This window comes from Falco biarmicus, chromosome 2 (assembly GCF_023638135.1).
Source record: "Falco biarmicus isolate bFalBia1 chromosome 2, bFalBia1.pri, whole genome shotgun sequence".
Classification (NCBI taxonomy): domain Eukaryota; kingdom Metazoa; phylum Chordata; class Aves; order Falconiformes; family Falconidae; genus Falco; species Falco biarmicus.
This window is the reverse complement of record NC_079289.1, coordinates 55,851,897-55,879,517: the sequence shown is the minus strand read 5'-3', so window position 1 is coordinate 55,879,517 and position 27,621 is coordinate 55,851,897. Positions and strand designations below refer to the sequence as shown.

Here is a 27,621-nt window from a genome sequence, read left to right as displayed (position 1 = left end):
GCCTCTAGTAGAGTAATTAACACACTCGCTGGAGAGGTGGGTGACCCACATTCACTGCATGCTCCATGACTGGTAAAAATAACATGTTCCTTGTGTCTCTGCCCAGCCTTCACCTCTCATGTAAGTGTCCTGACCCCTGGGCTTGGCAGTACGTTTATAAACAGGATGACAGGTTTCCCAGTATCTTCCTTTGTGGTTTGGTGAATGGTACCTAAGTTGTGAATCTAGCTGTTCCCAAATTTTCTGTGGCTTTGCTCTAGCATGTGGTTTAAAACGTCCTAAATCGAAGCAAAATTTTTCTTTTCATGGGGTGGGTGGTTTTTTTTAACACACAGCAGATTTTCCAAAAATATATTTTGATTATTTGCATAGCAAACTAAGAGATACACAGTTCTGATTTTCTGGTAGTTATACCAGAATTTCTCTTGAGTTCAGTAGCAATGACATTTGATGTGACACAGGAGAAAAAGCCACTGAAAATTATCCAATGTCATCCATTCTGAATTATGGATAGCCAAACCCGTGCTGTTGCAGCAGCTTTTTTATAGTATGAGTAGTTAAAAAGGAAAAGGTATTTCAGGAATCATTACATGGGTACATAATGAATGAACTTCAGAGAGAATCTCTCCTTGCCAATCAATTCACATTTTTTCAAGAGAGAGAGAAAAAGAAGCAGAAGATAAAGAAAAATGAATGATCAAACCAAAACAACACACCAAGGAGAAGACAAGGGTTTACAAAATCAGATGAAGATATGAAATGCCTCTGCTGTTTTTGCTGCCCAAAGGCTTTATCCTCAAAATGGATAGGCTAGATAGAAGCCAGAAATTGGCTTGGCTTTCTCAGCAACAGTTCACATTGAATTTGCTTCCATGGTTTCAAAAAAGGAAGAAAATGGTTGGACTACATCAGAATCATTCTATTCAGTGCGTGTGGGAGGGGATCTGAATATATGTGATTGGTAAAATACAGGTTGATACTTGTTTGCTGAATTGTAACTTTATCAGCCAGGTAGTTTAAACTGAAGATCCCAGGAGGCAAAAGCTTTATATTCAGTGATGTCCTACTTGGTTATTGTCATCTTAGACTGGAGTGGTGGTTGAGCCCATCTAACTTCAACACTTGGAAAAAAAAAAAAAGGGGGAAGAAAAACATCAAAAAGAAGCAATTTATGATTCTTATTCAGATCTTATCTATTTCTTAGAATTATCTTTAGGGTATGGAATGGTAAAAAGATCAACAAATGTGAGCAGATTTGAAAGAGCTGTGTGAGATTCTGTACACCACCACCCCTCCTGATATTTTCTGAAATACAGTATTTAAAGCCTATTCTGAATCTAGTCTTGGTAGTATAAATAGCATAGGAGAAGACCTTTTTCTTTTTGGAAAAGCCTTACCAGAAAGGTGGCATATATTTCCATTTTTGTTTTAATCCTTGAATTGATGTATATTTATATATAAGTCCCAAATTTGAAAGTAAGTGTAAAAGCTGTTTTTCTCCTCTCATGTAAAATTTCCAGCAACAGAATACTCTTCGGATATTTCAGTTCATCCTGATTTGTAGCATTCAGGTTAATTGTAAGCTCTGCCCCACCTCCAGCAAAACAACACTTGGGACATCTTCAGTCCAAATTGAATTTATGGCAGAAAGGAAAACTAGACTGCATAAATGCACTTTCAGAAGTAGATGTTTTTGTGGTTAAATAGTTTAGCAAAGAATTAAATTCGTAATCTTGCTAGTAAAAAGCCAATATAGGACTGTATTCCATATAGACTATTTCAGGTGTCTTTATAGTGATGCTTTGTATTGTGGTGAGATGTTGAAGTAGGTAACTATACATCTGGAACAGAAAAAGAAGGTGATGTAAATTAACAGAAAATTCCTTAGTGTACAATTTGACATCTTTTTAAAGATCAGTTGATAAGAAATTGCAAGTGGTTACCTTTTTTTTTCCTTCAGGAGGGGGAGGTAGGGGGCCAGTGTCAACTCTTCTATTACCCCCTCCTCTGTATAAATAAATAAATAAATAAATAAATAAATACACAGTTGGCCTGTATGCCTTAAAAATATCTTATGTTGTAGAATACAGCAGAAATGAAGTTGTCCTCTCGTTTGGCAGCACATTAGAGTTTGTGGCTTGGTTTTAGTTTTTTTCTTTCAGTATGTTTAAATGTAGATTTTATTCATTAAACTCAGGATAACTTAAAATAGCTTCAGTGAATAAAAATGAGTTTAGGAAGACGCAGAAAGGATATGCAGAGCTTAACTTCTGGAATCGTTAGAACTTTGTTCTGGCAACTTCAGAGAATTATATATGAAACATTCACTGTTACTCTAGGGATTGAGGGGAGAAGGTGTCTGCTTTCATTGTTATTCTAATTATGAAACAGAGATGGAGCTTTGTGCTCAGGTTGTGGGATAAAACTTTGTTATGTAGCCAGAAGTTTGTTCTTTTGAGTAATTCTGATTCTTTCACAATAAATTGCAGAAGAAAAAAATCTGTGAATGTTAATTTTTGGGGCAGGGGTTATCATTGCAGGGATGAATAATTTGGAAGTTGCTAATGAATATATTATCCCAAATCTATCATGCTTTTGTAAAAAGGATAATTTTAATAGCAAGTATAACATAGCACCAAAGTTAAAATCTGTGTTGTAGATTGTTACAGCTGAAATTGTAGCCAGCATGGTTAATTGGTAATGATATATAATATGAAAGGCAGTTACAATGTAGAAGGTATTTTGAGATTTCTCATGAAAGCAGTTTGAGAAAGAAGGAAAGTTTTTTCCAATCTAAATGTTTTTGTTTGTGTGCTTCTGTTTTTAATGAAGAATTTGTATGTCCTCTCTGCACTATATAATGAGGATATAGACTTTGGCTGGTGATAACTGATGTTAGTACACGTGTTCTTCTGAGCAGACCCATGAAAAAAGATAAAATCAGCAGTGCCACATAATTTAGCAAAGGGGTAAGTCAAGTTACGTGGAGCATTGACCTATTTTGATTTTCTGCAAGCAGGGTAATTCTAATCAGTAGGCCATTAAAATACTGTGTGTTTCTAGTGGTCTGGAAAGCTCAAGAACAAACTGTATGGTTATGATCAATGTATTCATACCAGGTAATGTAGATGTCTCCATCAGCAATAAAAATAGAAATTCATTTCCAAGAAGCCTGTTTTCCATTTTTATCTTCATCCTAGTTACCCTTCTTTCTTTAAATCCTACACTTAAAAATAAGATCAAACGCAGTCTTCACATTTTCTCCTCGTTTTCTAACTGTTTTCCTTTTGACAGCATTTGTACAAAAAGCCTTTTTCAAGTAGTAAATTAATTTGGATAGAAGGCAACCCACCTGAATTCATTACAAGCTGGCAGTTTAGATAAATGGATATTATGATCTCAGCATATTTTGGCCCAGTACCACTGTGCCCATTTGCAAATGTCTAAGAAAGTGATAATATTCCTGTCAGTTTCAGGCTGCTAAAGAAAAAAATGGGGTTGAATTTCTTATTTATATTTATAGGATGCCTGTGGGGAAGACAGTAATGCTGTATATGGCAGTTTGTGTGGATCCGTGGTGCTAAACATACATTAAAAAAAGATAACAGACCTATTGACATTTCTTTGTAGAAATATGGAAGAAAAACCAGAGTAGATCAGTAATTGACAGCTATGCAGGAGATGCATTTCCAGATTTCTTTCTGAAGAAATATTTCACAAACTTACAATTCCTTTCAAAGTTGGTAATCCATCTTTAATTATTTTGTTGATTTCATAGTTGTATTTTACAAGGTTGATGTAATGTCTGCTTCCTGCCAACATTTGATAGGGACAATCCACTTTGTCGCTACTTTGATGAAATGGAAGGCTGCTTGTAGTTGCAGTACTTTTTTGTTGTTGTTTTCCTTTCTCTTTTTTTGGCCTATGTGTGTGAACTGAGCACGGGCAAAGCCTTATCAGTCGCTGAATGCCATAGCTTAACAGCAAGATATGTGGGGAGCTGTGGATTTAGACCACTGACAGAATGGGAAACATGTTACGTAGTTAAATTGATGGGCAATTGATACATTAAATGTACCAGATCTGTGCAGCTGTTTCTTTTATTCCTACCTTGCAATGCTTTTATTGCCACGTAGACGCTTCTGAGCATTATTTTACTACCATGCATACTTTAAAAATAACTTTGGTTTTATCAGCTGTAATTCGGCCTGATGACGTACGTGATTTCTCTCTTTAGGGCAAGTTAACACCCCTGCGTGTACACAGGCTGAGGTGCGTGGTCTGCTGTAGCGTGCCTTCCTGGGACAGGAGCGCGCCCATGACAGCCTGCCACGGGGCCACCCTCGCAGTCAGCAGAGTGCGATGCATGGGAGGCTGCTTCACCTCGCTGAGTATAAGGGGGTGGCTAAGTACACGCTTTCGACTGTCTAACATGGGTCCCTCTAAATTAAAGTTGTCTGAGTTGAGAAGAGCATCTCTGTAGCATGACTGCCTTCAAGCCCGTGTGCAATCCCAGCTGGGGTTGCTTACATGTAGTGCTACATAGTACTTATGGCAGAGTACCTTCTTGAATCCATTCCTAGCCTTACAAGTTGCTTTCAGACACGTTTCCGCGAGTTTGCAGGGAGGAGTGGGAGATAATAGTGGTTAATTTGTTACTTTTTCTTAATGGAGTCTGGGCAGTGGGGGAGTGTTCCTGGCTTCGCTGTTGCAGAGTAGATAAAAGAGATTTTGAGTACTTTCCCCCCTGGTAAATGCAGTGTACTTGTAGGTGAAAATTGATATTTAGGCCAATTGCCATGGAGGAGTTCAGGTTACCATTCAAAGCAGTATTTATTAATAACATTTGCATATTGAACTACAGTGTGATTCTATTAAAATTCCCTGGATTGAGGATTAGCCTGATCTCCGAGGGGAAAAATATTCCAAGAGCTTGCACCCGTGCACACACAAGTGGCAAAAGCTTTCTGTCCCTAGAAGGTCCTTCGCTTTTGCTTTTCCAAAGAGGCAAATCAGTGAAGTAGAGAAGTATTTTTGCAATGAGTGATGAAGCTATAAAGGCTTGGTAAACTCTTTGTGAGGTATATAAAATCAATCTGCCTGCTCTATTGTGTTACACAGAAGTATTTCAGTGAATGCACAGGCCAACAAAGTATACTAGAAGTGCCAAATACATCTAGAAATAGAAATAATATACTGCTTTTAGGGTCTTTGGAATTCAGGTTGCACAACACTGAATGCTGTTGGTGGCATTTGGCTGTTCCAGTGGAGGATCCTAGTTTCTTGTTTAAAGAAAACCCACATCTTTTCTTTTCTGGTGTTTACATCCTAAGTGTTGATTCAGTTTGGATTATATTTCTTTCATTGTGGAGTATGTATAAACATTTTAAATAGGTGTGGAACACTGTCAAGTGTTCTCATTATTTGGATGATAAGTTCCCAAGTATCAGTAGGCACCTGCAGAACCAAAGTGGGTATGTAGCACCTGAGCACATTCTGATTCATGCAATTAAAGCAGTTTACAGAGTGGGGAAGAAAAGAGTATCACATACTGAGGTTTGATGTCTCTTTCATGGAGAACAAAAGAGGTTTGATTCTTTCACTTCAAGTTTAGCTTAACTATTGTGTAGTGGAGGAGGTTTAATGAATCATTGTTTAACTTCGATACTGCCAAGTATTTGACCATTAAATAGCCTGAAATGTGTACATAGCACTTTGGTGACAGACCCTTACTTAACTGTGATTAATTGGCATTGAATAGTTATTTAATTACTTCAGAAGAAATCTAACAACAGTGTGTGTTCTGATTCAGTTGCTTGATGTGAAAACAAACATAGGACTGTTGAAGAGAGCACGTTCCCTTTTGCAGCTCACTACTGATGCTGCATACCACATGGAAGCCTGAGTGATTAAAATAACAGATACTATTCACAAATTTGCATGCTGTCGTAACGTTGGCATACTTGGTTCTTGATTTGTTAAAACACTTTCTTGTTGCTGGTTTTGTGAAATCTCTTTTGCCTTACAAGTTTTAGATTTAGTATTTTCTTTTTGCTTTTGAAGCTCAGACTGAAACTCACTGGGATAAATAAAGGTTGTAAGTATTAAGTGAGCTTGAAAATTTTTGTAAATGGAAAATACTGGACTAGATCTAAGAATTACTGTCTCTTGGCATGTATCTGTATCACAGAAATGCTCACTTAAGGAATTTGGGTTTTGTGGAAGTATGAAGTATTGTGGTAAGGTGATGTTGATAGTCTGTAAGTTTGGGAGAGAAGGATATTAGAAGTTTTGGAGACAAAATTGTTTGGGGGTGGTGAGTCCTGCAGGTCCTACCCTTCTTGAACAGCAGGTGCAACAGTTTCTTTAATCTGAAGAACCATCCCCAAAAGTTAGGCTTGCAAATGCTTGTAGAAACTGTAGTCATAACTAAGCATTTTGAGTCCTGACTCAAAATGGCTACTTTAACTTTCATATCTGGAATGTTTTCTTTTGCATGCTTAATAATGCATAAGCAAGCCACTGATTTACTGTGCTTCCAGTAAGTGGAAACAGTTGTTTCTTCATACCTTGCGAAATAGACCTCATTTACTTGTAGACATCCTTATAAATGTAGCAATTACTCTGGATGCAATATCACAATGACTATGGGGCACTTTGTGGATATTTCCAAAGCATAGCACTTCTGCTTGGAGGTACATTGCTCTCTCTCATATTGGTGAGGGACCTTGCTTTAGTGGGTTGCCATAGCTTGCTTCAACATAGGATGTGCTGAGTAAAATGCCAGTTCTGTAATATTCGTATGAACAGGATCTGAAATACTCTTCAGGCCTGATTTGTATATTTTCAGGGGGGTAATATCATAGCAAACCAGCAACAAAAAAAATAGGGCTAAAGCGTGTGGCTTTGTGGCTTGATTTTAGCAGTAGAAAACCATTAATGGTCACTGGATTAACATTACAAGAGGGACATGCGACCTCTTAGCAACAAGCAAGGTATTTTCCTAGGCTTAATGACTTCAGGTGAGGTGTTATTTTCCAGAAATACTATGTGCAAACACTAGATAGACCATAAATGACTTTTTTCAGTAACTTGAAAATTCAAAAAAATGAAGTTTTGCTACCAGAGGTTCACCTGAATGTTTATTTCAGAAGCCGCTGATTCAGGTCCCCACTGTTTAAATTGCTTTAATTGTATCAGGTGGACCTGTAAAAGGTTCCAGTTTTCAAGGTTTGTCTTTTTCATATAATGTTTTTTCTGCTTACTCAAATTTTAGTCCATGTCATTTTACAGAATTATTGTATTTACATTTTAAAGAGGATTAGGCAGATTAAAAGATGTTTTCATGTTTTCTTGATAATGTCAGATTAATTTCCACTTTCCTAGTGGCAGCTCGCAGCTCTGTCAAAACAGTCTGTAGAAACACTGTTATACTTAAAAATTTCATAAGACAGTTGCCAAAAATACAGTTTTGGCAATTAATTAGCAGCCGTATAACCAATGGGAACTGGAATAGTTAGGGGTTAGTGGAAGAGATAGTAAGACCAGAGGACTACTGAGGCTGGCTCAGGTGAGCTAGTTTTCCTTCATGACTGTGTTCCTCAAAGGATTTTGCTGGAGGAGATGTTGCTGTGGAGGTGAACATTGCCACAGTTACTCCTGGCGTGCAGGATGCAGGCAAGTATTCTGCAGCTCTTATTTATATCTATGCCAGCTTTTTACCCCCAGAAGCACCAGGACAGATCTGTATCATGCTTGCAGCTTAAAGCCCTCCTTGTCACAACATTGAAACTTTATCAGGAAATGGTTAGAGGTTGTCGCAGCCTCCTGCTGATCTCTTCTCCCTGGGCTCCAGTGATAGGGCTTGTGGGAATGGTTCAAAGCTGTGCTAGAGGAGGCTTAGACTGGATATTAGGGAGCATTTCTTACTGAGAAGGTGGTCAGACACTGGACCAGGATTTCTAGAGGCATGGCCGATGCCCCAGGGCTGTCAGTGTGGCATTTGGGCAATGCCCATAACAACGTGCTTTCTCTTGTGGTCAGCCCTGAACTGGTCAGATAGTTGGACCAGATGATCCCTATAGGTCCCTTCTAACTGAAATACTCTATTCTATTCTAACAGTTGCCAAAAAAACCAAATCCCAGACTCAAAACTTGCAAATTCCTCCTTGAGCAACTTCAACAGGTGATTCTTCAATAGAAATCACATGGGTGGGAAATGAGAGCTGAACTCTGAGATGCTTTTGGAACTGAAACGACCCAGGAGTTAAACCTCTTTCTACAGCAAGGATTTTGTAATGGCTTCTCTCCTCTAGCCCTTCAGGCCTTGTCCATACTGTACAAAATGAGAGTAAGCCCAGTGCTTTTCCAGGAACAAATGTGGATATGCCCTTCCACTTGAGCAGTGAGAGGGATCGTGAAGGCATCACTTGATTCCTGGAGGCACCAGCATTGACCTGACCTACACTATGGCCGTGGAAAGCAGTCAGCCTGCGTGACCTTGCGTCCTCTAGCAGTGTCGCATGGGATGGCCTTTGTGCAATAGCTTCTTGTATCAGCCTGGAACTACTACAAATAACACTTGTTTGGGGTCAGGAGGTAAAGGGTGATTCTAAGGCTGGATTAAGGTGCGGTTTGCTTGCTGTGAGAGCAGTCCTTTGCCCTTGTATACAGCTTGTCATCAGTGGGTCTCATGGTGTTTGACGCAGGGGCGTGGCACTAGCACCTCTCCTTGCTCTGCTCTTCACTCTGTAAAATAGAGCGAAGTCACTCAGATGGGAACAGTCACAAGCTGGGAACAGGCTGCTAAGACCCTGAACCCATCTTGTTTTCCTCATCTGCCCCTCCTGGACAGGCTGCTAAGGAAAGCACTGACAGAAGGAAGCATTTAACCTCTTTGAATGATTTTCTTTTTGCCAGTGAAATGTTGGTTCATTTGAAAATGACCTGAAATGTGATGTTTAGGGATATCAAGAGGTCTTAGCTACAGCATGCACGCAGTGTGTGCTAGATCACTCTTCCGTGGCCAGTCTCCATGTTAGGAAATCACAGGAAAAGGAAACTTTGAAAAAAATTGCCTTGGAGTTCCTTCTGATGTGTCTACCCCAACATGAAATAAGTGAAAGGGAACATCCCCAGCTGCCATTGCCAGTAGAAGCAGATGAAAGAGGTTTTGCTGAGTCTTGTCCTGCTATATACCCTTTCTCTCTGTGTGCAAAGCCTAAAAATAGGATGAATTCTACTGTTGTCTACCTTAAGCAGCTGCTTTCGGTAGTGGAGTCCTGCAGAACAAGCTGTTCATCACCAGTATCTCTCTTTGCAGTAGTATCTCAGGCCTGAGGAGAGGAAGCTTTGCATATTGCTTGGTATAGAACAGAAATTCCCTTTAAAAAATAAATCAGTGTTGTGCAACAAAATCCGTAATTCTGAGACAGCTGTGAGAACAGAAAACTGGAATGATGGTTGCTATAGAAGTTAGTTAGGTATCTCTTATCTCTGAATTATGTCTCCAATGCACTCCATGGAAACTTTAAACTTTATTTTCAGTTTAATGAGCTCCTTTGGGCAGGGGTGGGGTGGGGTGGGGGGGAAGTCTTTTGTTGCCAGTGCAGTGAATGTGTTTGTACCAGTTAGAAGTAATAATTGAATCAAGATATATGTAGATAAAAAGGCAATGTGAATGCATGTATGGGCATTACACACCTTGGAAAAAGCCAGATTCCCATCCTTAGCTTAGTTTCTTTCCTGGTGAGTAGAGATATTGATTAATAGAGAAAGATACTAATCCACTTACAGGTGGCAGTGTTATGACTTTAATTATTAAAGAACTCTTGCTGTAACTGATTTTTTCACTCAAGTAGAACTTGGGAAAATAGAGAAGTGTAAATGCTTCACTGACAGCAGATTAAAAATTGTTTTATTAGCTTTAATAAAGATCAGTATTGTCAAGGTTATGAATAAGTATGAATGTAAGGCTGCATGAACACAAATCTCAGATTTTATTTTGGAAATGCTGGCAATTTGAATCCGTGTATAATGGTGGAGGGGTGGGAACAGAAATAAAAAGGATCAGTTAGATCAGCTGTGATCTGTCTGGGACGTGCATGCACTAGTGAGCTTCAGTCAAGGACAGGAGCAGATTCTGACTGATGTTACTTGATGAAACTTGCATTAAGTTGAACTGTAAACCTTTACTTGCATATGTTGAGCATATAAAGCATGTGTCTTTCACCTGTTAAATTCTACTGAACTATTATCTTCAAAGCCCAGTTTAATTTTTTCCTAGCAGTTTAACGGTTTTATATTTGGGTGAAAGGCATTTGTAAAAAAGTATTCTTCAAAATATATTGCAGTAGTTTTAAAAGATGCCCTTCATGGTGGTTCCAAAAATCGTCTTTTTATCTTTTGATTCCAGCTGTTTCCTTTTAACTGTTACTAAAATGGTAAAACATGGTGTGTTTAAGATATTTTGATCTTATATAATAGAAATTATATTTACTTTATTGTTATTTTTCTTTTCCAACCATGTTTCTGCAGGAAGAATCTTAAATCGTTTCTCCAAAGATATTGGCCACCTGGATGACTTGCTTCCATTGACGTTTTTGGACTTCATGCAGGTAATTAGGTTGCTACTGCCAAAGACCTGCACTGCATTCTGAATTTAGATTCCTGTGTGCTTTGGTGAAGATCAGCTGTTTGTCACAGATGTAGCTGAGTTGAATGAAAGTACTTGTTTGTGAAAGAAAGGTGCGGCTGAAATTTAACGTGTCAGTAAAAAGCTAACATGAGTAATAACTGGCAGGTAGGAGTGGCTATACACAGCTTGCTATTATGTCAAGATTTCAGTTCATAGTAGCTACATGCTTGGTAAATTGCTCCTGATTTGCCTCCAAGCAATCTGGCAAGCTTATTGCTGTTATAAGAAATATGTCCGTAGTAAAGAAACAATCAACTCACATGAAAAGATAGCACAGATTAACCTAATTACATGTCTACTTCCACAAAGAATCAAATGCTTACCACACCATTTTGGATTAAAATAGGTGTGGCTATTTACAAAGAAAAAGATTAGTAGTAATAGGGTGAATATAATAGCCTTAATAGGAACAAGTGAAATAAGTTGCTGCAGACAAGAAAGATGGACAAAGCACTGAGATTTCGATGGTGATGAAAGGATAAAGGATTATATATGACATCAAGGTAAAATTTTTCTGTTGCAGTTGCTATTAATCCTCCTTGTGATAAATTGCAGAGGATAAATCTGCAAAAAAATTGATTGTACTGTATGAAAATAACATGAATCACAGAATACAATGAATTGTGGAGGCTAGAGAAAGAAATAACTTAGTGGATCATATGGATCCACTTAGTGAATCAGACCTGTCATGCTCAAGTCAGAAATGTTTCCTACGGTGCTATCGCTAACTTTGCTTCATCTCTTAGTGATAACTTATTCAGGATTTAAACCTCATTTTGACTTCTTTAAAAAATAAGCCCAAAAGATCTTGAGTTGAGCAGTTTAATCATGTTGTTAATGCTGAAATCCTGAAAATAGAGAAAAAATATAGTCCAAGAAGTTAGTAAAAACACTTCTTAAGATAAAGTCTTTTTCCTAGTTTAGTGAAGTTGTTAAAGTTGAAGTATCTTGTTTGTTTTTCAAAGCATTACAGTGCCATATGTCATTTTGTGGAAGAAAGGAAGGTTAGAAAGGAAGAAAGGAATTTTACCCATCAATTAAAGTGATTGGTGGTTTTGTGAGTTAGGGAGTTCCTTATAGTGAATATTAAGATTTTGAATTCATGGGCTTTAAGGCCCTGACAAATTCTTTCCTAAAAGTACAATATAAACATAGTTCTCTGTAATCTTTCTATGATATACTACGCATTTTCTACTGTTTATACAGATTCCAAATTTTCGTCAGCCTCATTAACTGTCTTATTAGACAGAAAAGAATAACTTCATTTCAGCTCTCTTGGGATAATACATACGTGTCTGTCTTTTTGGCCGGAAGCTCCAGCTGTCCTGCAATCCTTATCCTCTTCTCTTAGCATAGGATTTACATCCACAAAGTCAAACCATCTATTGCACGGTGCTCCTTGGCCATTAGACCAAGCAATGCAGAGGGGGTTTTATTTGCATAGGTTTGTCCTCTTTAAAGCAAACTGCACTGTGTATGTTCATACTGCATCCTGCTCATGGCCAGAGCATCCTCTGGGACCTGTTGTCTTGAGATAAACTGATTCACTCTCTTCCTTAGTTCGGTGCATTTACAATAGTGTAAGAGTTGTGTTGCAGCCCATTTGCATGGTGTTTTTATAGCAAGAAACTGAGTGGGTGTTTTGCATGTCCTGGCATGTGGTTTAGAGGCATGTGGGGTTGTCTGAGGATGTAAAATTTGCTGGGAAAGTGTTAGAGAAGTCTGTGTAACCAGAGGGAGCCAAAATTGGTGTGGTCTTGTCCATCCTTCCTTTTGGGAGCAGATCCTGAAGCAAACTGTCTTGAGAATTACAGTCTTTTTTTTCCTGAGGGAACCAACTGGGTTGCTCCAAAAGAAAGCTAAGGAGCTAACCTGTATGCATGGCACAGAAGACTGAGTCATCTACTAGCAGATTGGAAAACCTGGTTATTTGACCGGTGTATAGATACTTCAGGCAGTGTATGCTTATCAAAATTTAATTGGTCTGGGATGAAAGAATGAAGGCTGTTGCTCTAGATGTGATCGTTTTCTTTTTTGTTAACATTTTTACATTTTGTAAATATTCCTTCTCACTGATTACTTTGTGCATTTCTTTTAAATTGGCTATTGAATTATTTGTCAGATTCTGTAGTTTGTATTTTAAGTGAAAAGTTTTCCTTTTAAAAAAAGCAAACTAGATGCTACGTGTCCAGTACACTACTAAAAGGATACTATTTTTTAAAGCTTGCTTGTTCTATTTGGCCTCAGAAAAGAAAATTTAGGAGCTTACTCTTGATTAATAATGCACTGCTGTCCGTAAGACAAAAGCACTTCCTTCTTGGCAGATTTTCTAAAACTTACTATTCTTGATCAGCAGGCTTGTTGGTTAGTGGATGCCTTTTGAAATTCAGTAGTAAAGATATATTTATTTCTGAAGAAGTACGGATTTGTACAAAGGATAACTGTTATCAATTATGATAGAGATCTTTTGCCACTTGTTTTGTTTGCAGGTGTCTTTTATAAGACTTCCTATAATCCCTTCAGGAAGAAATATTTTCTCCTTTCTAAAAACAGTATTAGCTAAATATAAAAGCTCTGATCCTAGCCATTGTTGTTGATTCTCTGAGAGACATTTCCCAACATTCATTGTGTAAATGGTTGTCAGGAGGAATCAAGTGAAACTTAATAAACAATGCAGTAACTGGTTCATCTTACTTTGTGTGTAGAAGCTTTTCTTGAGCAGATTTGCATTGAAGAAGTGGTTGTTTCTCTGAGTTATTGCTAGAATCATTGTGAAGCATTCCACCCTTTCACTGTATTGGCAAGTGAGTGTATAATTTCTCTACAAGTAAGCACAATGTGATTGGACACCCAAAACCTACAATATAAGCCTGTGTAAATACCTCTAAATAAATAAATAAAATCTACTAGTTTTGGGAATTTCCTAATTAACACTGAGTACCAATTTTAAGGCAATGCTAAAATTGATAATGTTCTTTTTAGAGTGCCTAATGAGATTTATACATTGCACTACAGTCATAGTGAGCATGATTAGTCTAGACAGCTATACTGGATGTTGAAAATTAATACCTTGAACTGAAAAAGTTGCAATTTTTACATCTTCCATTGAGTCAATGAAGAAGAAACAGTATGTTCTCTTCAAGACAGTGGATGGTTACTGTACACCTATTTGTTAAAGCAAAAATAAAAGATAGGTGGCAAGCACAAAAATGCATCGCAGACCTTGTGTATTCTTCTGAAAACCTGGCTGGATTTTGCAAAGCTGTTGCTTAGCAGTAACTTCCAAAGTAGCAACTCTCACAGTGTTTAAAGTTTCCTGCTGTCATGTTTAACTCGAGCCAGCAACTGAGTATCGTGCAGCTGCTCACTCACTCCCTGTCCTTCCCCCGGTGGGATGGAGAGGAGAATCAGAAAAACATAAACCCCATGGGTTGAGATACGAACAGTTTCATAATTGAAATAAAGTAAAATATAATACTAATAGTAATTACAATTAAAATGGAGATAACAGAAAGAGAAATAAAACTCAAGGTGGGACTTGGGGGGGAACAAATAAGTGATGCACACCACAATTGCTCACCACCCACTGACCGATGCCCAGACTGTCCCTGAGCAGTGAGCAACCCCTCCCGGCCAACTGCCCCTGGTTTATATGCTGAGCAGACGTCACATGATATGGAATATCCCTTTGGCCAGTTTAGGTCAGCTGACGTGGTTCGGTCCCTTCCCAACTTCATGTGCCCCTCCAGCCCTCTCGCTGGCAGGGCCTGAGAAGCTGAAAAGTCCTTGATTTAGATTAAGCACTACTTAGCAACAACTAAAACCATCAGTGTGTTATCAACATTATCCTCATACTAAATGCAAAACACAGCACTGTACCAGCTACTAAGAAGAAAATTAACTCTGTCCCAGCCAAAACCATGACATCTGCCATCTTTTCTTTCTTTGGTTTTAAATGCACCAAAATATAGCACACCTGTCCTTGGAGACATGGGGGCAGGAGGGGCAATCTTCACTTGGAGGCAGTAATTTTTTTTCTTCTTAACTTTACAAATTTTAACAGTATATAAAACATGTCATGGTTAGTGCAGTTGGCTGTCTTTCTGTAGAAGTCATGCTGTATCCACAAGATTTAAAAATAGAAAAGGTCTCGTTTATAAGAATGCATTTATGGCTATGTTTAACTACATGGCTGTTGAACAGAACTCTGTGGATAGCTGTGAAGTATAGAAACCGAAGAGAAACCGAAGTTTAATTTGGTCATTTCAACTGGGATATCTTTAATTGTATGTTTACAGTCCAGTTCACTTATTAAAGTGAAAAATAAACTTTACTGTCCACAATCTAAGCCTGGGCCTTATCTTCTGTAATGGATTCTGGCTGGCCATAACATTCCATACCAGCTTTCCTAAAAAACTAAAATAAAAAGTAATGCTGTGTTCACTGTGACACATTATTTCTACTAAATACAGCACTAAATATGTCTGTAAAATAAGGTAGTAATTCATGTTTGTAGATTGATTCAGATAGTCAAAAACCTGAATGAACTTGTTTGGTGAAGATGGTGTTTGGGGTTTTTTGTGAACTTGCATATTTTTAGTTACTTGCCTTAGTACTGTTAGACCCCTTAGCCTCAGTTCTGCATCTTCCTATCTTTTTCCTATCCTGAGTTATGTATTTTTGGCAGGTGTTTTCCAACTAAGTTACAATTTCCTCAATCTCCTCAGGTAGAGGACTAATTATGTGAAGGCCATTGCAATGGTTTAAAACTTTCCAAGAGGATTTAAACATCTGCTTCATTTAGAGGTATATGCTCTATTTATGTATTTGTTGGTTTAATCAGAGGGCAGGCCTGACAGCAGCCTCAAAGAGCTATCCAAACACAAATAATTGCAGAAATACTTGCTTTAGTTGGTACACAATGGGTCATCCTATAAATAAGTCCAAAGGGACTTAAGGAAGTTGAGTGCCATTTAAGATGACTTGGATTTGTTACTTTTCTTAGGCTCCTCTGAAAATACCAGCTGATTTACTCAATGCTGTAACCAACTGTTGTTCCTCTTGCCTTAAGCTCTGTGGGAGTACAAAGTTCTGTTGATGTGGACTTTACTGCTAGGTGTGGGGCTTGTGGTTTAAAATCCTATGGTTAAAATGTGTAACGATGTCCAGCTCACACTATACTAATTTGGGAAAAGGTCAGCCAAGGAATAGAATAAAAGAATGTAGCAAAGAAGTGTTAGGAATTAAGAATCCAACATATTTTAATAGTATCTTATGCACATTAGCCCAGATACTCCTAAGAGGACATTATTTTGGATGCTGTATTTTTGAGAGCTTGTCAAAGGCTTGGTTTTAGTACCTGAATCTCACTTTGACTTGAGATAGATCTGTAAAGGCTTAACATCTTTAAACTGTGGTCTCAAATGATGCAGGATAAGTACTCAAACTGACAAACTACCAGTAGAGAATTGTATCTGTAAACCGATTGAATACATAGGACAGTGAAACATATTTCAGACTTTCTTTTGGGTTTGTGAATTACTATGATAAATTTTAAAGGGATGGTTTTCTCTGTAGTTTCTTGCCCTTTTAATTCTTCAGTGATCGTATTACCTGTTAATAGAGTTGATTTTCTGCTTTAGTTTCTAGTGAATTTGAATAACTTAATGTGATGGCCCTTCATTTTGATTTCTTACCCTATGTTGGATTGAGAGGGGGAAAAAAAAAATCATGATCTGTTTTGTTTCTGGAGAACACTGTGAACATGTGAACTATCTGCAGCTGCCCTTGGAAAAGGGCAGTGATTTATTGAGGAAAACTGAATTGCAAAACCTTTTTCCTCCCCAAAATCAACAGCTTGACTGAGTTTAAATAACTGACTTTTCATATCCTTTCATCACACACAAAGGCCTAATCCTGAGACTACTTGAGCCACCAATGTAGGCTGTGGCTGAGACCACCACTGAATGTGCCATTCCCTTCTCACTACACACAAAACACATTGACTGCAGCTTTATGAAGTGAAAACGCTGAAGAAAAGGAAAATGTGAAGGAGGTGTCCACAGTAATTTCTTAAAAAAAAAGAAAGAAAGAAAGAAAGAAAAAAAAGCTGCTGCATCTGGATATTAGGAACAAAAAGTGCCTCAGACTGGAATAATAGCTTGGGTCACTTGCTTTCGTATGTGCACAAGAGTGGAACTGCCGTTCCTTGTTTCAGTACCACTGACCCCTGCATTTTATCGTGTGAAGGTGTCAGGGAAAGTGTGTAGAAGAAATTCCAGGATCTTTTAGTTTAACAATGACGTTGTTATTTTGTGATTTCTGTGAGAGGTGGGGTTCTGGGAGGTTTGTAGTGTTGTTTTTTCCAGTTTAGCCAGATTTTGTATGTATGCATATGTGAGTTTTCAGAGTTATTTTTTATTCATTACAGAATATCTTTTTCCTGTGTGTTTGCATATGTAAATTTGAAATACGATCATAAATCTGTTGTGAGAAAATAACCAGTGGTGGAATCTATGTTAAACGTCAGCGTATTTTCTTTAGCCTGGTACGTAGAGCAGACCTGTGTCTTGGGAGTACCTTTTGGTTTCCTTTCTGCTGAATCCTGGGTAGTTTTGCTTGATGGTTAGATCACAAGCTTCTGCAGCTGTGCTGAGGTTTAAATGAAAAATAAGTAAATTTAAAAATGAAGTGCCTTGACTGGTAGCACTTGAGTACTGTAATGTCACCAAACTTTTTCTGTGTGGAACTGATGTTGTAACTGTACATTCCCAAGATGCATACTGTAGCGCATCTTGCTAGTGCATAATGAAAGACCAGTTAAAACTTAAAGAAAAATAATAGGGGTATATATTTTTTTCATTGGTTACTTTTGAGCTCTAACTTCAGAAAAGGTTAAGATGATCATTATGATAAAAACCTAATTTTGAGCATAGTCATTTCATATTCATGTGTGCTTTCAGTTTTGCTGTTTTCTTTGAAATAAGAAGGGGTTATATGCTGTGTTCTTAAAAACAAACAAGTGCTGTCCTGCCTGTCTGGTCATCGTTATCATCCCATTCACCCCACCCCCACCCATCACCCATCCCCCCCAAAAAAACAAAGAGGGGTAGGAGGTTGAGGAGGAAGAGGAGGCCTGAGTTGGACTTACGCTTCCAAGACCAACACACAGGAGCTGTGATTTAGCACAGACACTTGTCTAAATAATGCAGTTCTTTATTGACCTTTCATTCCTCTGTCCTTGAATGCCGTGATTGTTAAATCCCAGTAGCCAATTAGTCTTGTTGATGGTGACCAGCAGTGGAGATAATCTATGCCAAAGCTATTGCTGGTCTTTACTCTGTACCTGTCATCACATTCCTTTAAATGTAAGGATAAGTGTACGGACTGTGTATTTACTCAGATTGATGGTATGTGTATAGCATAAACCGTGTAAAGTCTGGAGTCACTGCTAATAGGTGGATTCCTGTTTATACACAGACCTTGGTTTTCTAGGGAAGGCTAAAAGTCTGTTCTCACTATAGCAGTCATACGTAATCCAACCCAATCCTTTCCTTCACCCCATTTTTTTTTCCTATTTATCTTTGGGTGTAGAGTTTTTATAAGAACAGATATGCATCTCATTCTCTACATATCAGTGTCAAGGCAACAGGTATCCTTGCAATAACAAAGCTAATTTGTGTGGGAACATAATGTAACTTTCTAAATATTTTAGGATTTTTATTTACTTATAAGATTTGAAGATGTTCCCCCTTATCTAAGATAGAGAAGAAGATAAAATACTGAAAGATATGATTTTGTTTTGTCATCTCGCTTCCTTGTGTTTCCTTTACCACTTTTCTACTTTTCCTGTTTTTCTTAACTCTTTACCTTTTAATTTTTATGCTTCTCCATTTATATGGTGAATGTACATAATACTTTTGTTACTGGGCTGTTCCTTCCATTTTCTCAATGTAATGTGGCACACTGATGTTTTGAATATAGTACTCAGAAAAATAAAGCTAGCTGTCACTTAGGGGAGTTATATCTTCTCTTTTTCTTTCTAGAGTGTATGAGCCTTATGAGATGCAGTCTTCCTCTTCATTTCTCTTAACGTTTTAGAGCAGATTGTGGCTTGGTGGTGGGAAGACAAAACTGTAGTTGTTCTTGCAGTATTTTGGTATGTTAGACTGAAACCTGTAAAATACAAAATTTCAGTCAATTTTAAGTTGGCTCTTCTCCAAATTGGCTTCTCTGTTTTCTTTATCAGATTACTCTCAATATGTTTTCAGCTACTAGAAAGTAGGATGGTTGTATGGAAGTCCAGTGATGTGCCCTCATTTTGTGTTGTTTTGAAATTTCTCCCCTTCTGGTTAAGGTGGAATTTATAAAAGTTCCAGAGAGAGGTTCTGTTCGTCTGGGACTCTTTTATATTTGTTGGAAGGTATTTTCTTGTTTGCTTTTGTTCCTGTGAAAGAGGGCAAAGAAATACTCTGATGCAAGTGAACTGTAGTTCTGCTTTTCTTTTTGGTCCATCTGTCTACGTATATAGATATGTATACACACACACACACACACAACTTCTGGTTTAGGTACCTAAGTGGGAATTTTTATTTTTGTAGGTATTGACCTGTTTTTTCAAGCATCATTGCAGCCTTTCACTTCTGTAGCACCAACTGATGGTTATTTTTAAGACTTCTGAGGATCATTAACATTTCTAACACTTCACAGTAGCCAGAAATCTTTTATTTCTGCTGTCAGTCATAGAGTGTAACAATCCTGTTCCAAATGATGATAAGTGCAAATCTTTTAGATTGCCTTAAACTACTGATACACTATAGATAGGACAACATATGCTTACAAACAAATTAGGATTTTACTGTTCGGCAAAAGGACTGGAGATTTCACTTTTGATTCAGGAAAGGAGAAAGTTGGAGGTAATTTGAGTTACTAAGCCATATAGCTGGGGTGTGTGTGTGTGTGTGTTAAATACTTATGCATATTTATGCCAAAAACAAACATGTGAGACAAGGAATTATCTTTAGCAAAAAAAGACGGCATCTCATAGAAATGTGCTGCCAGGGTTATGTGTGCATCTCATGCAGAACTTTTTTCTTGCTAAAGCTAGTACTGTGGCTGCCTGGTGAACTCTGCGGCTGATTTGAAAACTCTAGATGAGTTTGTTCTTCAAAAGGTAGAGACTGCAGTGTGGGCAGTTTTATACAGCAAAAAATGAGAGTTTAGCCGGGAACTGAGTATCATATGTCTTTGGGAAGCTTATACCTCTTTGTGTTACGTCTACGTTACAGGATAGTTTCGTGTTTTCTAAAAAACTTGATTCATTTGGATAGCACTCCTGAAACAGTAAAAATTTGTGTATTAAGAAAGGCTCTTTCAAGGACTAGAGAATAGCTGTTCCTGCACTATGGAAGAATAGAATGCTGAGTGATTGCATTTTTTTCCACAGTCACATCCCTAAGTCTTTTTTTTTCTTTCTGTTTTTCTTACTGGGTTTTGAAATCAGTCTAATGTTTAAATAAGCAGAGCTCTTACTATGAAAGTCACTTGTATGCTAAAATAATGGGGTTTAGATCTTCCCTTCTGAAACTGAAAATGTGCTGGCTTTGGTACCAAATTCAGTTGTCCATTCTTCTGTTAAACGTAACAGAATACTGAAAAAATAACATAATACTAAGAAAAATAATTTTTCATTTCTCTCACTAATAGAAAGTCTGAATTTTGGGGTTACACCTGGTATCAGTTAGTTACTTTGGTAAGTGTGTCTTTGTTGATGGTTTGTGATAAACTTCTGCAAAGTCTTCCTGATTGTCTTTGAACATATTTGCAACAAATTATAAATGAGCATGTGCTTACCACAGTAAATAGTATTTGTTCTCTGCCAAGGAAATTTCTTTTTACTTGTACAGAACACAGTGGCATCTAAACCTGCAGAGAATGGCTGAACTGGCTGAAACCTGATGGTGGTGGTGAGAGGCTGGTGCTGATTATTTAAAATATGGTTGCTGAAAACATCAGGCCACTGTTAGGCTTCCTGGAGCTGAGTGATCACCAAACAGAATGTAGTACTGAAGAATTACGAGACAAGAGTTTATTTTCAATAGGAAAGTAGTATTTTATAGCCCTATCAGAGTGGCAAAGCTCAGGGGAAGTTAGGAAAAAACCTAGAGACAGGCTAAAAAGCATTTTTTGCATATCTGCTATGAAAGAGTGTGACCAGAAAAGAACAAAAGGTAGTTTTATTTCTTAGGACAGCTGATGCTGTAGTCCTTAATATTTTACATAGTTTTCATTTAACGGGCAGAGGGGCTGCTGTGGAACTTACAGAAATATGAGTAATACTTCATTCCACCTAAAAATAAGTATATGAATAGTGTATTTTAAATACCAAGAACAAACAGTAAAATGCTTAAAAGCTTGTAATTGCTGTAAGGCTGAAGAGCTGTGTTACTGAAGAACTGATACTCTTTTTAACAGAAGAGCCCACAGAGCAAATGTAGCACAAAGCTTTTAAAGTTGCTGAAAGACCCAGAATTGACTTCTGGCAAAACAATTTGACTTGGCTGAGCAGAAAGGGTCATGCAGTTGAAAATGAGGTATTCTTGGGGAGGGCGTGGGACTGCTCTGGCCTTATGGCCATGAGGGACAAGAGGCCTGAGGCAGGAAAGTACATATAGCTCAAAGGCAGTTTGCTAAATTGCAGCATATGGGGCAGTAGCATCTGTGGCGAGCAAAATTTTGCCAGACAGAACTGGGAAAAAATATGCACAGCATGGATGAAAAGGTTGTGCTAATATCATCATATAGCTCAGAGGAATTCCTCACAGGAACAGCAAACAGTATTTTATAAGTTAATGGACTAGATCATAAGAACACTAAATAATGCCATGGCGGGTCAATGCAGTGGTCCATCTAAGCCAGTGATCTTTCTCCAGCAGTAGCAATATAGGAGATGCTGTGTGAGGAGAGCATGAGAACCTGGGTGCTTTCTGTGTTTCTGCAGCATTCACAGTTTTGTGCTGGGGGTGTCAAAAGGCCTATCGTTTCCCAGTCGTTTTACTGTCCATTTTTTGCATCATTTTGTATCAGCTTGTAAAATCTGCCTTCTGCAATCTAATAGCCTGAAAGCAGTGAGATATTTGTTGATTGGGGTTTTTTTATTTATTTTGTTCTATATATATATTCTCCTTCTATGGAAAGAAAGCAATAATTATCACTGCAAGAAAAACTGCTTTTATAAGGTTTGCAAGTGAGATAAGACTGAGGACTATTATTGCCAAATCAGCCACTGCTGGTAAAGTGCTAAACATATCAGCAAAGGACAAAGCAGGAGATGCATCATTTGTAGTAGCACTAAAGAGAAAAGTACCCATTGCTGAATCAAATGTTTTGATTTCATCAGGGTCTGTACTCAGTGAGGCTGTCTTGAGCTTATATAGCTGGGGAAAAGTTCTGGAAATGGCTTCTAAGAGGTAGGAGGAGAGCAGAAATTGTCAAGCCATTCTTTATTTTCCTTTAAAAATATCAGTTATTGGGCAGCAGGAACTGATAGAGGAGAGATAAAAATGCATTGCTCTGGCAATATTGAAGCAAGTGGAACAGCCAACAAAGTGACACTTGGTAATGGTGGGGGGCATTGGAGTCACAAATCCCCTAAGGTAATATGATGGAAAGGGATGCTTTCTGCTACCTGGGAAGTAGAGGAACTCTGGGAGGGTTGGGTGGTGCCAGACATTTTTCTGTATTATTACAGGCAGGTTCTGGCAAGAGCTGTCGGGAAAGCAAAGCATGCATGTGTGCATGTTCTACACTCTGTGATTAATGCCATTTCCTCAAACTACCATGTAAAATTGTGCTTGGCATCTGAGGTGTTCCACAGGAAGATGCATTTCTCATGGTACAAAGAGCACTGTAGTTTATGTGAATAGGTTTTCTGTGTGTGCGTTTTTTTCCTTGAGAAAGCACTGTAAGAATATAGCCAGGGACTGTGGACATTTACAGAAAAGACAACAAACTTAGCACTACTGAACAACAAAACGTATTCACTTTTTGTATAATTTTTACAGGGAGATCAGAATAAAGTTGTAAGTAACTCCCTATAACTTCCAGAAGAGGACCTCTCACTTCTATATAGATCCTCATTGCAAAGTTGTGCCTTGCTGCTGGAATCACTGAGAACACTTATTTTGCAGATGTGCCTAGTGGGAACAAGGTGCAATAGAAGAAAAGCATTTGAGAAAATCGAATCAAAGGTCCTCCTCAAGTTTGTACTGCTTCTAAATAGAAAAATACATTGTCCACACACATTTGCAAGAATGGATGTTGGCACGATCCTTTGACAGTATTGGTTTTCATGTACAGTGGGTATGAACAGGAGCTGCATAGAGATGCATAAGTAGAGGCCATAGCTTTGGCTCTGATAAAAGCTTGTTTTTTCATGGAAAATCTGTATTAGCTGGAAGTAATTTATTACCATGGTCAAAGGGCCTTGGCAACCAACTTCTTACATGGGTGAAGGTAATATATCATAAAAAGGAAAATAACCTCTATATGATGTGAGAATGTAGTGTGGATTTTTAAAGGAGGAGTATTTTGAGTGCCTGGCAGAATCACAAAGTCCGGAGCTTGATTATGCATCTGTTTCTAAAGCATCAATATCTGGAAGTCTCAGACAACATATGGACTGTTGATTTTTTTGGGAACTGCTATTGGGAGTGAGACCTGCATAAGGTAGTTAAGCTTTTTGGCCCAGAGTGCCCAGAAAGCCTGTTTCTGGCCCTCAGTGTAGGGTAAGCAATTGTTGATGATAGGATGCTGTTTAAACACAACAGAATGGTGGCAGTGCCCCAATGTATTAAAGAAAATGCTCTTTTTATTGTAAGGTCACTTATTAAAGAACAATTGGACACAGTTCAGCGTGGTCTCAAACAAGTATTAAGGATTCTCACTTAATGGCAAAATGCATGCCAAGTGAAATGAATGAGAATGTTGGTGACACTGAAAAATTTGCCCTGAGGAGCTAAGTATATGCTTGTTTGCTTGAAAACACAATGATCCGGAAGGACTATCTTATAGAGACAAGAACAAATAGAAGGTACTAGTGTTAAGGATGTCATTGGGAATTTTGAATACTTTTCTATGGTATATCGAACAGATGTATTCAGCCCATTTGCAGTGACATACGGATTTAGTTAGGTAACCTCTTGTCGACTAATTGCAAATAGCAGGATTCAGAGGTGGAGAGGGTGTCTTGCAGGAGATAAGACGAGCTTGCTGGTTTTGAAGCTTTTTGAGCTGGCAGTACTTAGTTCTTACTTTTTTCTTTCACTCAGTTTATCTGAAATTACAGTTTTCATTTTTTTCCTAGCTGTGCCTTTTTTCCTCCCTTTCAGTGCATTGGTTGTCTTGTCTTTATATTCCAAATTTTCTCATGGATGCACATTTTCCTAAAGCTGAATTAACACTGGCTGAGAGCTGTTATTCCTGGCAAAGATTGCTGTCACTGGTTGCTTCAGAAAAGGACGACATCTTTTAAATATTGGAGTTACGTACAACACTTTTTCTCCTGTACTCATAAGTCTTCATTGCTTTTTCTCACAAGACAAATCTGTTCCTGGCAGTTTGATGCAAGCAATAGTATAAGCAGCCATATGTACTTTTTTTTTAATCAGTTTCGAAAGAAAAGCCATAAATTTTATTAAAAAGGTGGTTTAAAGACAAGACTACACACCTCAACTCAGCCACTTTAAGTGAGTAAAATGACATAGAGCGGTACTTAGGATTACAGTACAAAGGTAAAGCATTTCTATTTTGAGGTTTTCTGGGTTTTTTGTAATAAGGGAGAAAAAAATGCAAAAAATCTATGATGTGGTTCACTATGCTGCTCTGGATGCAGCTGGCCTGAGTGAAGTGTTTATTGCTCTGATCTGCTCGTTGCAATGTCTTCTCCCCGGGGAAGCTTGTCCTCTGGTGTGCCAGTGGAACCAGTCGCCTGTGCAGTTGTGCTTTAACAGAGCTGCAGGACAGTCAGTCCAAGTCAGTTTGAAAAAGCATGTTAAAAGAAAAAAAAACTGTTCAAGGAAAAAGAAAATGTCAGAACTGGATTAGAGATTGATTGTGTGTGCGGTTATTTGGCAGAGCCAACGAGGAAATAATTTTAGTCAGGGGGAGGGGAGGAGGAGGAAGGGTGATGCCAAGCAAGTACAAACAGAGTGAGGTTTTGTAGTTTCTTGACCTGGCTTTACTTCAGACAGCACAGCCTGACTGAGAGTGCCCTAAGTTAATGCAGTTAAGATTGCAAACTTGAAATCCAGGATATGCAGGACATGCATCGTTGCTATTTTTAAATTAGTATGGCTTTATGGCAGCGTCCATGGGCTAACATAATTCTTGGGAGTACATATTGGGGTCCAGGGAGCAGAAGTTGGGGGGGGGAGGGGGGGGGGGAGGAGGGGGAGAGGAGGGCAGCGTGGGTATATTTGACTTCTGCATAAATATTGGTAAAACCAGTCCTGGAACACTGCAATTCCTGGGTGGGATTTGACTGCAGATTCTGTCATCAAAATTTAGGTATTTCTTTGTTGGGCTCTAGGTGTTAACTTCGTTGTAGTCAGAGGGCATCTAGTCAATATAGTTAGTGGAACTGAGAGAAAAACTCAACCATAGGGTCACTAGGTATCCACTTAAAGGTTAGATGAATCACTTTCTAAACTTCTAAACTAGGACAGGAGTCTCACTTTGTAGGTCGCTTGTAGACTCCCACATTTGGGTTTCTGAGTCTCAAATCACCTCAAATCGCATCCCTTGAGCTCCAGTTGTTCATTAAAGATCCTACCAGGTCACCAGCTGCAAGTCCAGAATGTTGTGGTTCCTATGGTAGTGGGTCCCATATCATAGCTGTCAAACCCATGTGGATGACTTGGCATCACAAATCACACTAGGAGCTTAAACAGACCCACGGCTGCATGGTACCCCTTATGCATGTATTTTATGAAATACTGAAGTACATTGTAAGGTCCATTTGAAAAAAAACAAACAAACAAACAAAAAAAGTGCAAAACATCTTTCTGCATTGTGGAAGAAAATGGTAGACCTCAAAGAACTGACTCTGAGCTCATTAGAGAGAAGACCAGAGAGGTGTTTTAAGGGTACATTCATGAGGAGATAAAGGACTATAATTACCCACCAGTGCAAAGTGCCAGCAGATCTGAGGGATTCAAAATGATATTCCACATGAAGGCCAGGTACCTTTTTCAAAGAAGTACTTAAGCCAAACATGAAATATTGAACTCAGGGTATAACTGTTATGGAAGGGCAGTGATCTATATGACAGAAGGGTAGACTTCTCATGAGATATCTTGAACTCTCGATTTTGCTTTTGCATTTTTGTCCTGTCAACTTTATTAACTGACTTCAAATGGCTTACAGTTTATTGTAAGATTTCTAACATGACATAAATGGTATAGTTTCTGCAACAAAAGGAAAAGCTTATACCTTGTGATAAACGTATGGCTTTTATACCTTGTGATTCCCATGTTTTTCCAGATTTTTATAGTTTTTTCGTACTGTTTCTTTACCTTGTACTAAATGCTTTTCCGTGGTCTGGTTGTGGGACAGAAATACCTCGTTCTTCCTAGATCAAGACCTGTTTGAGGTAGAAATTCCAGGGTATCACTCTTAGCACCTATAAGAATTATGAATGTGTAGGTCACCAGAAGATGAAGGGAAAGCACATTTCGCAAGTGTATGTGCTGATCAGAGCATTCACTTCCCCAGAGGGTTGTAGGAGGATATGCTTGCTCCAGTAAGACAGGAGATTTCTTGAGGAAAAATAAACCACAATGAATGTAGTGACTGACTGAAGCAGGACTGAAATCTCTCAGGCAATCAAGAGGATGACTCCCGACAGAAACAGCACATGCTTTTCTGTACTTCAGGGATAGAGTACGTGCAGTCTGTGAGTGGGAGAGTCTTCTTTCTCCAGGGAGACTGAAGCAAATTTGAAGGTGAACATTGGACAGTATGGCTCCATTTGGAAGCAAATTAGATTCCTCCAAACAGGTCTCTTCAGACTTGGTAGCCTGTGTGTCTGTTACCTTTTGTGTAAGGTGGCCTTGTTTCCAATACTGTGCAGATAGCTATAAAATGTGATTAATTGGCTGCTATTTTTTTTTAATTTGGCTATTGTTTTTTGCACAGTCATTACAGAAGACACTTAAATGCTGAAATAAAGAAATACTGTAAAAGATGTTGGTTTTATAGGCCGTATTTCTTTTGCGTAGGGAGATCTTGCCTGCTTAGTCTTCTGATGCAATGTGCAATTGTAAGCTGATTCTGCCAGACGAGGCCTAGATACCCAGTCCTGAACATTTGTTGCTGTGCAAACTAAATACCTAGCTCACCACTTGTCTCCAGAGTGGAGAGCAGTCAGACTACTCCTGTTATCGTTATTGTCAGCCAGCTGATTATCTCACGTCCTCCAGCTTGCATGCTGTAAATCTACTAGAAGTTGGGGCAGTCTCCAGCTGAAGAGGTTAGTTGTCTCTTGTGAAACTGGGGAGCTAGAACCTTTGCCTTACCTCACGCAGTAACTGTATGATTACAGTCTGCAAATGGTTGTGTCTGGCTTTCAGACTACTTCATTAAGAGTTAATTTATATGCAAGTTTGGTTTTCCAAAAAAACAACACACATGACTGATCCACCCTATCATAAATTTTTATAATGATAAGGTGGTGCAGGCTCATCTAAAATTCCTTCCAAAGGCGGTGTCAGATTTTTACTTTAGTCATCCTAACCATCTTTTCCTTCCCTGTACTTTTGCTGTAGCAAGGCTTTGTTTACATGAGCTGGATCCTAATAGTTCAGCTCCCACCCCCACCGGCACTTTGCAACATATTGTAGTTTATCATCACTATAACTTCAGTTTGG

General features: G+C 38.4%; 1 protein-coding gene across 2 annotated transcripts in view; it reads left to right on the top strand.

Moving 5' to 3' along the window:
* Positions 1-27,621, top strand: part of ABCC4 (ATP binding cassette subfamily C member 4) — a 163,708-nt gene that overhangs the window by 84,640 nt on the left and 51,447 nt on the right. For both annotated transcript variants that reach the window (XR_008820108.1, XM_056327964.1), the window contains exon 20: positions 10,537-10,616. Coding sequence is in view for 1 of the 2 variants with exons in the window: in XM_056327964.1 (XP_056183939.1) it covers positions 10,537-10,616 (80 nt within the window). In the remaining variant the exon portion in view is untranslated. The remainder of the gene's footprint in view (positions 1-10,536; positions 10,617-27,621) is intronic.